The 12,520-nt window shown below is 46.7% G+C and overlaps 1 protein-coding gene across 2 annotated transcripts in view; it reads right to left on the bottom strand.

Annotated features, from left to right (window-relative positions):
* Positions 1–3,378: 3,378 nt before the first annotated feature.
* CFAP97 (cilia and flagella associated protein 97) overlaps positions 3,379–12,520 on the bottom strand; it is a 507,276-nt gene continuing 498,134 nt past the window's right edge. For both annotated transcript variants that reach the window (XM_086962501.1, XM_086962498.1), the window contains exon 7: positions 3,379–4,085. In XM_086962501.1, coding sequence (XP_086818627.1) covers positions 3,973–4,085 — 113 coding nt within the window. In that variant the 3' untranslated portion in view covers positions 3,379–3,972. The remainder of the gene's footprint in view (positions 4,086–12,520) is intronic.

Below are 12,520 nucleotides of genomic sequence, written 5' to 3' on the forward strand. Positions count from 1 at the left end.
TGAACAGGCTCAGTTGCGGTCACCAGCAGAAGGAAGAATCTCTAGTAGACCAACACAGGGTAAACTTTTGATCCCACACAGCTTATAGGGCAAGAATGGCTCAGCGAGCTGGAAAACCTGAACTTTAATCTGTACAGTATGTGTTTCCAGTAATAAGGATCTTGTGCAATCACCCATCTACTTTCAGTGCATTTTCTCTCTCAAGGGATCAACTTATGTTTCTGTGAAAGTGTTAATTTGTGGTGAAATAGATTGCGCATTTCGAGCAACATCCATGGTAAGCCACAATCCATCAACCTTTGGTATCAGGGCGCTAGTAGTGACTGTTCTCCCTCAGTGACCACTTCCTGCAGGGTGTGAGTTATCGTAGTGACTGGACTACTGCAGCCACCAATTCCTGCATGGACAATGCGCTGCAGTGACCACAGAGTGACTAGCTCAGTGTCTACCTATCATCAGTAACTAGGCTGCTGCATTGTACCCACAATGACTCTTGTGTACTTGTGTACACAACATAAAAGCCCTACTAAGGGGACGCCATACTTGTCTCTTCTCAGCAGTCTCTCAAAAGGGGCCTCAGGGGGAAGAAACACAACTTTTTAGAAGGGAGGTACAGAATAGAGCTCACAACAAACTGATGTGATTGGGTTTCTGTGTAGTGTCATTTGCCTCAGTTAGGCATCTTCAAAGCACTATGAAATTATAGGCACCAAATAAAACAGTAGTGATATTAGCTGTGTCTGAAGGCTGAAAGGGTTGGGTCACTTCTGCAGGATGGCTGGCAGTGGCACACTAATTTCTGCGGCGCTTGCACAACCCGTTCAACTATCTGTTGGGCTTTGGCAGGCAGTCGTGACATCGCAGGCGAAATTCTAATGATTACAATATGGGATATAGGAACGTCCCCCGGCTCCCATTGGCTAGCTCCATAAATGGAGGCTAGCCATTGGAAGCCGGATCGTTTCGTCAAGGCCGGACCAGTTTCGTGGGAGTTCCATGTTTTCTTCCCTGGGCCCTGCTATTGTAAATGACAATGCCATTTATTTATGTTAAAAAAAACATAAATAAAAATAATGTCAAGAGCCATGCCAATAGCTCTAACTTTAACAAAGGCAAAACCATTGCATTGTAAATGCTTGTTCTATTATGTTTGGAACCTTTTCTTCAACATATTAGAACTAATCTGCTCATTTCTGGTTTTAAGTTAAAATCCCACCATATTAAACTATCTGCATATGCGGACGATATTCATATATATATATGTCTGACCCTGTAAATTCTCTCCCACCTTTTTTAAAAGAAATGTCCTCATTTTCCCTTGTTTCCGGATACAAATGACATTTTTCCAAAACTGAGATTCTACCATTGAATGACTCTTGTTCTCAGTTTATGTTTCAGTCTACTAATTTTACATGGTGTCCCCAAAAAATTAAATAACTGGGAATTTGGTTTTCTTCCAATATCCGTGATACACTATCACATAATTTTACTTCACTGAAACTTAAAATTTCCAATTTTCTATCCTCTTGGTCCCCTCTATTTTTATCTTGGTGGGGTAGACTTGATACAATTAAAATGATGATTGCTCCCCAAGTATTATTTATTTTGTCAATGCTGCCTTTTAAAATCCCTCTTTATTATTTTTCTCAAATTAATTCTATGTGTACTAAGTTTCTTTGGAACAATAAGCATGGTCGTATGGCCCTTTCCAAATTCATACGTCCTAAATCTGAAGGTGGTGTTCGTTTTCCTGATTTTAAATTGTATCATAATGCATTTTTGATTCGCCAATTTTATGCTTAATCTACATCGAGATGTATCTAAACCTTCTTGGGCAACTGTTGAAAATTCATTGTTGAATATTTCTCTTTTCAGGATGTAATCTTTATGTCTAATTGTACTTTTATTTCTAAGTATCCAATTTTGAAATACTCTCATCACATATTACGCACACTTTTCTTTAAACCTTTTGATGCTTATCAATCCTTTCTTGCCTCCTCATTATGGTTTAATAGCCACAACAAATTTCAACATAAATCCTTTCACTACAAACATTGGAAAGAAAAGGGTATCCTTTATGTTTATCAACTGTTTTCAGATGATGCAATGTGATCTTTCCACAAATTGCAAGAGATTTATCACCTATCAGACTCATGCCTACAGCAATACACTACTCTAATTGCCTCTCTCCTTCCTTCTCTACAAAAGTTCAACTCTCAACCTTTTCCGCTGTCCCTCTCTCCTAATACTCCTATTTCTACTATCTCTTCTGATGTTGTACCTAGTGCCTCCTTATATAAATTCTTATCTACTATACCCTCCCCTCGTAATAAATCTAAGGTTGAACTTGAATGGGAACGCGACTTATCACAAACTCTATCTGTTCTTCACTGGGACAAACTATGGCAAAAACTATTCAAAACCTCCAAAGCTGCTAACGTAACACAGTCATTATATTTTATTTATAATAGAGTTGTTCTTACACCTTCGCTCATACGCACATTTAATAACTCCATCTCATCCTCTTGCTGGTCATGTCATGTGGAAGAAGGTTCTCTGATACAATTGCTTTTTCTTTGTCCTAATGTGCACTCTTTCTGAGTACATATTTGGTCAAAATGCTTATTGATTTTTTCTTATACTATTCCCTTCAATATCTATAATATATTTCTAGGTACCTTATCTCCAGATTTTGACCAAGTCTCACCTAAATCTTTTTTATTTGATTTGTTCCTTGCTGTCGCTTTTAAAGTTATATTAACATATTGGAAAGATAACTCTAAACTTTCTGTTTTACATTGGTGGAATCTTATCTGTAGTGAACACAGAATTGCCTCATGTTCTTCTTCAACACATTTAAAGATCAAATCTGATTTTTTTATGGCTACCTTTTACTACTTATTCGTCCTCCAACTTACCTTCTACATAATTGCCTATCTCCTTCATTTTTCCTGTCCCTCTCCTCTTCCCTTTCTTTCCTCACCATTTCTTTCTTTCCTATTCTTTTTCTTTTCTCTTTCCCTTCTTCTTATATAAAATTTTTCTTCCTGATAGTTCTGTTTTACACCGATTGCTCCACAGAAATTGCTCTTATTCCTATTCATTATTTTCCACGTATAACTTGCTTTGTTCTGCAATTACCTTGTATCATTTTATGCATTTCGTTCATTCTTGTTCTTCAGCTTCTAATATGTTTCTTAGCTCATATGCTTTATGCTATTGTTTTTATTTAATGTTTTGAAATATTGACTGTTGTCTTCATTTTTCTGTGATTATCTTCTTAATAAAAAATTATTTAGCTCAAAAAGAACGTTCCTTCATTGCATATTTATCTAAAAATCAATAACTTATGAACACAAATAGCTCTGAGACAAATACATCTGTGACAATTATATTACATAAATCAAACAATTTACAAAGTCAAGTGATGTACAAAACTGGAAGTTGGTCGCCATGGTTGGATGCTGGTAAATATGTTGAAAAGGTTACAAACCTTATATCTTCTTGTTGCTTTTCACATTTAAAAAGCATACAAATAACTTTTATTATTGGAAAAGGTAGAATCCTTAGCAACACCTTGATCGAATTTATTTTACAGACAGTTGCAAACTGATGATTAGTTCCACAACCACAGTAGCACATTACGTTTCATGCAAATATAAACGTAACTACAGTAATTAGGTACCAATAAAAATAAGGTTTGTATTCTTATCATCTCAGGCACGGAAATCCATCAAAGGAACAAACTCTTCAGAAAGGTGTGGAAGTAATGAGGTACACTAGGATACACACATCTGAGGGGTATTTATATTACATATACTTACATATAAATTTAAGCTTGGACATTAAGAAATAACAAAGTGAAGTGCGCATTCAATGTGAATCCATTTTTCTTTATCTATTTCCCCCCAAAATATCACAGTGCACTTTATTCAGCAAGTTTAACTAGAAATTGGACGGCAGAGACGAGAATTACAGCCATGCTGCCCGAACATTGCTGGATTTTGTGGGGCGCAGCAATGCTGCAGTTGATGTACTGGATACGGACCTTTCAGTTCGGAGAGCACTTGACGCTCTTGAAGAACCTTAAGAATACAAGAAAAACAATGATAAGCCTCTTAACCTTTTTTACTCATTTTTCTTACCACTTTAAAACAAGATACAAGGAAGGGAGCCACCAGGAGTTGTAAAGAAGTTCGTTATGCGGTTTCATGTAAGCACTGAAATAGAGACAGAAGGATACTTTCAAACAACCGACAGCATTATACAAGATATTAAAACTACACTGGGCTGAGGTAAGAGATGACAAACTCGCAGCCAATGTCTGAACGGGGCTGGCTGAAAAAAGAAAGTGTGGAAAGGGGCAGAACCAAAATTCCACTCCATGTATATTGTTAGTGTTAGACCTGTCAGCCCTTTGGGTGGTCCCTCCTTATTTTTCTCCCTTTCTGCCGTCTATTTTTGCGTCCAATGATGTTTTTGGGTGTTGACCGTAGGTCTCTGGGCGCCCCATTATTACCAATTAATAATGAGGCACAGGTGCTCTTTTAAAATTAGGGAGAGTAGGTGCTCCTTTACAAAATGGAGGCCTATCAACTGTCACCTCAGAGCCTTGGGTCATAGAATGACATGAGGGGTTCCAGAACCTTCTGGTCCACTCTAGTCACTCAGGGCCCAGGCTATAAATAGGGAAGGGGTGCCACAGTCATTTTGTGTAGAGAGTCCAGTCAGGAGTTAAGGCTACTAAGTGGGGAGGTTGTTGCACTGAGGGGGGGTCCAATTGTCCTTAGGGGCTTCCACCGCTCTCTGTTAATGCTGCCCCCTGCGCGTTGACCTACCCCTGCCATTAACAGCTCTGTAGGACCACTTCACTCCTTTTGTACCATTTGTGAGAGAAATTCTGGACTGACTCTGGGGTGTGGGGGCAATCGATCTGACAGCTGGGGGTGAGTGCTACTGCCCTCGTTTTTCCTCACCCTCGCCGTGTTGCCGCCTGGAGCTCTAGTTTACCTAGACTCTTGCTGCCCTGTCAAAATCACCCGGAGCCTGCCTCTCCAGTGCGGGTGTGGAGACTTCCGCAGACCCTGGCGTGACCTGTCCTCTCCTGCGCACACCTTACCTTTCTGCCGCTAGCCTGCCTGAAGTCCCTGCAGCTGGGTTGATTCCCTCCGGGAGCCGGAGCTGGTGGTGCTTTTGTGCCCGGTCCTGGGGTGGGTCAGAGGCGTGGCGCGGACACTGCTGAACCGCCGGGCCTCCGCTGAGGAGATTCTGGGAGGCCGGCGTTAGTGAGAGAAGTGCCGCCTCAGCGGGGTGCGAGTCAGGTGACCGGCTGAGTTGAAGCCCCGCCCCAGTGCTGACAGAGGAGAGCGCCGAAAGGTGAGCTGGAAGGAGGCAGAGGGAGGAGTCTACCTTGAGCGTGGAGTGGAGTAGCACGGAGACAGCCGGAAAGGCTGTGGCTGACGCGCTACTTGTCCCCAGGGGAGGAATCAACCTCTGTGGGCCTTGTAGGAGAGTAGGGTCTGCAATCCTATGATCACCCGGACTTTTTGCTTTTGTTTCACTGGTTTACGACTTTCTCGGGCTGTGGGCCTGCCAATCAGACCCACAGCCTAGCTGTTCTCTCGCTAAATTGATATGTGTACCTTAGGTGCATTACCCAATTGGAACTGGGCCACCCTGTCAGACCCTGTAACTCAGGGCATCGGTGTAACCAGGGCCTACCAGGAGCTGAAGCGTGTATTATGCCACCCCTGGATGGCCATCTAAATCTGACACAACTGGCTGCGCGACAGCTGGGGCAACGTGGCGTACTCGCCCGTTGCTGTAGGTATAGTATCCCTATGCCTAACCTTAAAATGGACACCCGAGTCCCTATCAGTCACTCCTATGGCAGGCCTTGACAATCCTGAAGGCAGAGTGCATGGAACTGTGTGAATTGGACTCCGGCACGAGCCGAGCCTGGTTGCAGCTTGCGGAACCAAGACCCAATGGCTGTTCCATGATAACGCGACCCATATCGGTAACTTCGGTCTCGCGTTATCAAGACATGTCGAGTAAGGTGTCATACGAATCGGGGTGCTGCCCTCTCACCATTCCTGGCGACGAGGTTGGCATTCTGCCCTTCTAGAGGGACACGACATGTACGTAACTGTGAACCCCGGTTAAAGTTAACTGAAGCCTCAGCTCCACAAAATGGACGCTGCCACCACAGACACAAGTCTGACCCCCTGCTGCTGGGAGTCCTTCCAGCGAGGAGAGCTTGGACAAAGGGTTTCCTGTCAAGGGCGGTGTTCGCACCGTCCCAGACAGGGTTTGTGTATTCTGGGTAGGTAGGGCTTTGCAAGAAGGTGACTGTGGAGTGGCACCCCGTGCTCACTACGCATCTGCCGGCTAGAACCAGTTCCAGGGGCGCGCAGCCCCTAACCTGGGGAAAGTCCAGCAGGGGGAGAGGGGTGTAACTACCCCCCTTCCTGGTCCCACCCTTAGGGCAGGACCTAGTCATGTACCCGCCCCTTTCTTTAGGATAAAGGCCGGAGCGGGGACCCTTCCAGATTAGATCATCTTTGAATCAAGAATACTTTCTACGAAAGGACTTCGAGACTCTTCTCAAGATTTCTCCCTTGTGACTAAGGAGTAGTCACCCTGCATCCGCAGGCACCATCTAAGAACTCTGCGGTTTGCTACAAGTCCTTCCTCTAGGATCCGACGGCCCAGCTCGACGAGAACCGGCTTCCCTGGCACCTCTGACCTCTACCCACGTCGTCAGCTCAGCTGAGATCTGTGGGTGCGACGAGACCTCGAGGGACCGGCCATCATCAAAACCTGCACACTTTCTTAACCAGCACGACCATCGAAGCAATTCTCTGGGGAGTGCTCTGGGGTCCGAGAAGCCCCGACCCTGAGCAGCTCCAGCACCGAAGTGCAGTCTCCCAGCATCTCCACGATCTGCGTAGGGCCCTTCTGCTCGCTGCTCAACACGTTGTCTGGTCACTAGCCGCTGGCTTGTGTCCTTCTTTGACGACATCCGACAACCAACGCCGCTGGTCTGGTTGCTCCAGACCGGCCCTTGCTCCCTTTTTCGAGAGGAGCACCCCGGACCCTCCTGGTCCACTCCAGACGCCATCTTAGGCCCACCACGTGGCCCTGAGATCTGCCACGGCTTGTTGCCCCAATCCTGGGCCCAGCGACACCGACAGCATCAATCTTCGTGGGACAGCTCGCACCTCCATCCGGGTCGCCGACAACGCCTCCTGGTCCGTGAGACTGCAGAGCCTAGCGTCGCCCACTCACCTAGTCGAGGTGACGGCCATCCGGTGCCTTCCTGGCACCCTCTGACTACTGGCTAGTAGTACGAACTTGGTCCCCTCTGCTTTCAGGTATCATCGATCTCTGATCCAGGCTTGGATCTCTACGAACTATTCATCACTGGTCGCCGGCCAGCAACTCCTTTTCTTCCGGCTTCTGGCTCGTCAGCGAAGACCCCCGACGCCTGTAAGACTTGTGCAGCCGCAGCCCTCGTGGCTAGGTAACTTTGGCATTTCGGTGCCTGCATAGCCTCCTTACTCTAGGGTCCCGAGTCCCTCGCTTCCGACTTGCCTTATCGGGTCCGCCCGAGACCACTAAACTTTCCGTGCCCTCGGGTACTTGTTTTTAATTGTGCACTTGAAGTATTTTCTAAGAGCTTTGGTTCTGTGCTTAGTACCCTGTCCTCATAAAGAGTACAGGGCTGTTGTGATTCTTAATAAATATACTGTTTATTTTCATAACACTTGTGTGGTGTCCTTTCACTTGGTGTTCAAGGGGTATGTGATGGTATTACAGCTGGCTTAACACGCCCTCTAGAGTTTAGCCCGAAGACTGCTCGTATCCACGCTACTAGGATAGCTGGTCTAAGGTTGACTTACAACCAATCACCATAAGGGTCGTTGGAACGATACATAGTGGTCGCTAGAATAGCGAACGCTGCATATCGGGCCACCTTCTCACAGGCCTGTCCCCGCTGATACCGGACACAACTGCCTTCGGGGAGCCAAATGAGGGAAGGCTTGTCCCCTGAGCTGTTGGTCTACCGGAGCAAATGACAGAGCTTCTGAACTCAAGTAAGCTGGGGTCTGGGCTGGTGGGAGGGAAGACGCAGCCCACTGAGATCCTCGCCGGGCCTTGACATTGATCTGTCTCCCTGGCCCCATTGGAGGTAGAGAATGGTGGGCCCAGGGGAGTGAATAGAAGAGCTACACCACAAAAGTAGTTTCCCTAGCCTACCAAGGGACTGCTACTATCCGCTACAGCCATCCTGGAAGTAGCGCAAAGCAAGTAATAAGCCTGGGGCACGTTTACTTACTGAAAGTGATGGGAAGCCATGCCTAATTAGTAGTGAGAGCCTTGCTACATTGCTGGAATTAAGAACTGCCTTACTTAAGTGGATGTATTATGCAGTCGATTTAATACTGGTTTGATTTAATGTAATGAACTGCCTTCTTAAAGTGAATGTTGTGCAAATTCAATACATATCTGACTTATTGTTTTAGCCTGCCTTCATCACTCAAGTTATTCGATTGTTTTGATTCCTTCTCAAAGTACCATTGCTGCAGAGCTGCCACTAGAAGCTGCTTCCTATCAGTTGTGTATTGAAATGAGTCCTTTTTGGTAATGTATCTTTACATCTAACCTGCTTCCTAGTGCTATGACAAAATAAGGCTCGCTTAAGTAATTAAATCTTATGTCAAGACATGCGTTTACAAGTGCAGGTGATCCAATGGTAATGTCTAAAATGTTGATTTTTTTTTAATTGTGATGCACCTGAAAACCTAATTGAAAGGAAAGATACAGCTTTTCTACCTTTTCTAAAGATTGTGTGGAGTCATTTTTGGTGGAGGTGCACTGGATTGCTGTGGTGAGTGTGACGCAAGTACAACACGATTGCCTTGAAGTTAGGTCTTGTCACTCTCTGCCAGGCTACCCTTGGTGGACCGGTGACCCGGGTCCAACATATTGGTGTTCAGTGGTGGGATTAGGACTTGTGCTTGCATTCACTTGACAGCGGCCCAGTGTGCACCACGCACCCTACACCTGAATTTTTGTTTTTCTTTTCTGATTGGAGCTTTCTCCTAGTTGGTCTCCCTAATTGGATATTTTTGGTTTACCCAAAATATCCCTGTCTGGTGGTTGGTGTAACCTGCAAAGAAGGTCCCTTTTGACCAGAATCCAGTTTCGTATTGTTGAGGTCCTACCTGGCAGGATGGAGTTCGAGCTGGTTAACTTGGAGAATTATACAGTAACACAGCTGAGGGACTTTTGCCAAGAAAGGGGGGTGTTCTTTAAACGAGGTGCAAAAAGGACAGAGCTCCAGACCAGCTTAAGAGCATGGGTAATGGCCCACCCTGATGGAAAACAGGATGAGGAGGGATTGGAACCTGATACCACGGAGGAGGCAGAACCACTGTTCCACCCTGAAAGCAGTAATGTGGTCGCAGGACCCAGAACGCCTTCTATGGCAAGTAGTAGTGTTTCAGGAGGAAGCCTGTCTTCAGCAGAGTTAGCTGACAGGAGGGAGGAGAGACAGATCAGATTGGAGTTAGCCCGGTTAGAAAAGGAGAGGGAGGAGAAGAGGCTCGCCCATGAGCTTAACTTAAGGGAGTTAGACCTCAAAGCTCTACAGATAGGGACCCCCAGTAATCCTATGGGTGGCAGCGTACCTAAGGAAGTTACCAGGGAGCCCAGATCCTACCTGCCCAAAGATGTAGTCGTCAGTTTTAGTGTAGGAGATGACATTGCTAAATGGTTGGCTGCCTATGAGGTCTCGCTAAGAGCCCATGGGATTTCAGAGAGTCATTGGGGGGTGGCCTGTATAAGTACATGCCTTCGGTGGGGAGGGATGCTCTTTTAGCTCTGGAACAGGAGGAACAGACCAATTACCCCACAATGAAGATTGCCTTGATCAGGAAGTTTGGGCTGACCCCTGAAAAATATCTGCAGAAATTTCGGAACAGCCATAAACTAACTACACAAAACTGGGTGGATTTTTTGGACTACGCTAAGAAGGCATTAGAGGGCTGGGTGCAAGGCAGTGAGGTTACTGATTACGAGGGTTTGTATAAACTGTTCCTGAAGGGGCACCACCTCGAGAAATGTTTTCCGGAGCTGCGTCAACACCTGGTGGACTGTAAGCTGACTAACCCTAGGAAGCTTGCAGAGGAGGCGGACATCTGGGCTAGTACCCAGGTGTCCTCAAAGGGAACTGGAGGGGGATTCCCAAAGGACTGGTCAGGGCGCTATCCAGAAGAAAGAGCGGGGAGACAAAAAGAAGGAGTTCTCGAAAGGCCCCCAAAATAGCTTGCAAGGGAAGGGGTCAGGTTTCACTCCCAAAGTTAGCCAACAAAAACCCCCTTATCCTGACCGTAGTCAGCAGCCTAGGGTTGTCCGCTGTTATGACTGTGGCGAGATTGGGCACTATAAGGGGGATACCAAGTGCCCAAAGAGACCACACCCTCCCACAGGAGGAAAAACCCCTGGGGTGGCGAGTTCAGTGCTCAGGGAAGAGCTGCCCCTAGAGAAGGGAGGTGAGTGGGCAGGGCTAACCCTAGTGTCCCTGGGAGACAGCAAGATGGTTCCTAAGGTCCATGTGCCTCCAAATACCACAAAGTATAGGCAATGGGTCACCATCAACGGCCAGAGAGGGGAGGCTCTGAGGGACACAGGTGCCAGTATGACCATGGTAAGGAGACAGCTGGTGTCCCCAGAGCAGGTGATTCCTAACGTACTCCACCCAGCTGTGATGGCTGAAGGCAGAATAGGTCACTATCCCGTGGCCGAAGTTCCCTTTTAGTGGGGAGGGGTCGCGGGCCTTCTACGAGCTGCAGTGAGCCCTGCCGTGCCAGTCGATTGTCTGTTGTGAAACGACCTTGAGCACAATGCTTGGAAAGAGGTGGAGTTCCAGACACATACAGAAATGCTTGGATCACCTGATTGTACCTGTGCAAGAACGCGGTCCGTGGCTGCCCGGAGGGGGAGTTCGCAAGGGTTCAAGCCTGGAACAAAGGCCCAGCCAGCAGCCAACAAGGGGAAGATCCGGGGACGGGGAAAACCTGCCTCGGCGTCCATACCCCGTGAGATGGATGGGGCACCTGAGGTGGTGGTCCCGGAGTCCACAGAGGGGGATGTTGTCTCCCTGGAGGACTTACCTATCCCTGCAGAGTGGCAATGGAGGGAGGACCTACCAGGGAGGAGTTTTGTCAAGGGCAGAAGGAGTGCCCTACCCTTGAGGGTCTAAGGCGACAGGCCGAACCCCAGGCAGCAGGTAACATTTCAGAGAACTTTCACATTTACTGGGAGGATGGCCTACTCTACAGTGAACCCAAGGCTCCGGTGCATGGTTCGTCCCGGGCCTTGGTAGTTCCCCAGCATTACCAAGCCTTTCTTTTAGAGTTGCCTCATGAAATTCCTTTGGCAGGACACCTGGTTCAGGACAAGACCTTTGCCTGGCTTGTCCCACCCTTTTATTGGCCTCAGATGAGGGTTGCGTCCGACACTTTTTGTAGGAAGTGTGTCTGCTGTCAAGCCAGTGGGAAAACAGGGGTTAAGCTAAAGGCTCCCCTGGAACAATCACCCGTCTTTAGCACCCCCTTTGAAAGGGTGGGCATCGACATTGTTGGGCCACTAGATCCACCCACTTCAGCCGGTCACAGGTTTATCCGGGTACTGGTGGATCATGCCACTCAATACCCAGAGGCTATTCCTCTGAGGACCATTACTGCACCTGCGGTGGCCCGGGCCCTAATGGGAATTTTTACACGAGTGGGTTTCCCCAAGGAAGTTGTGTCTGACTCTCGCCAATGGCTTATGATAGAGGAGCTTCACCCAGCTCTTAAAATTAGATTCACAGCAGAGGCAACCCAATACTGCGTACAAGTACTCCCATTTCACACTATCGAAAGCCATTTTGGCATCTAGAAATAATAAGGCTGCTGGGATCGAGGTTCGTTTTGACGTTATGTGGAGGACTGAGTCAAGAAAAGAGAAGAACTTTTAACCTCGTATGACGCAAATTGAGCAACTACACTTAGTCAAGATCAGAAAACATTTTTGATTGGTAAAGATTGATCCGATCCTACCACATCATCACAAGATAAGGATTACCAACAGTCACCACTCGATACCGCCCTTCATCACTTGGGACTCCTTGTGGACCTTACTCCCTGAGATCTGAATGATGGATAAGGACTAGGTGGAATGTCGCCATCCACAGATAGCTCACTGGGAGGTCCTTGTGATGTTAGCTTAACGTCTCAACCAGTGAGTGACTGAATTGCAGTGCATGTGAAAGTGAGAAAAAGTGTGTTAAAATTGGGCGAGTGAGCAACAGTACTTTAATTATTTTGCTCAATCCTCCAATGTTAAAAACAAAGCAACAAAGAGCAGTTTACAACAAATAACTACTCCGATGGTATATAGGTCAACATGTTTCAGCAACTAAATGGACCAAGTAGTTCTTGCCTTCACCAGGACCAAATGTATTAGGGCT

This window comes from Lissotriton vulgaris, chromosome 3_1, assembly GCF_964263255.1.
Source record: "Lissotriton vulgaris chromosome 3_1, aLisVul1.2, whole genome shotgun sequence".
Lineage (NCBI taxonomy): Eukaryota > Metazoa > Chordata > Amphibia > Caudata > Salamandridae > Lissotriton > Lissotriton vulgaris.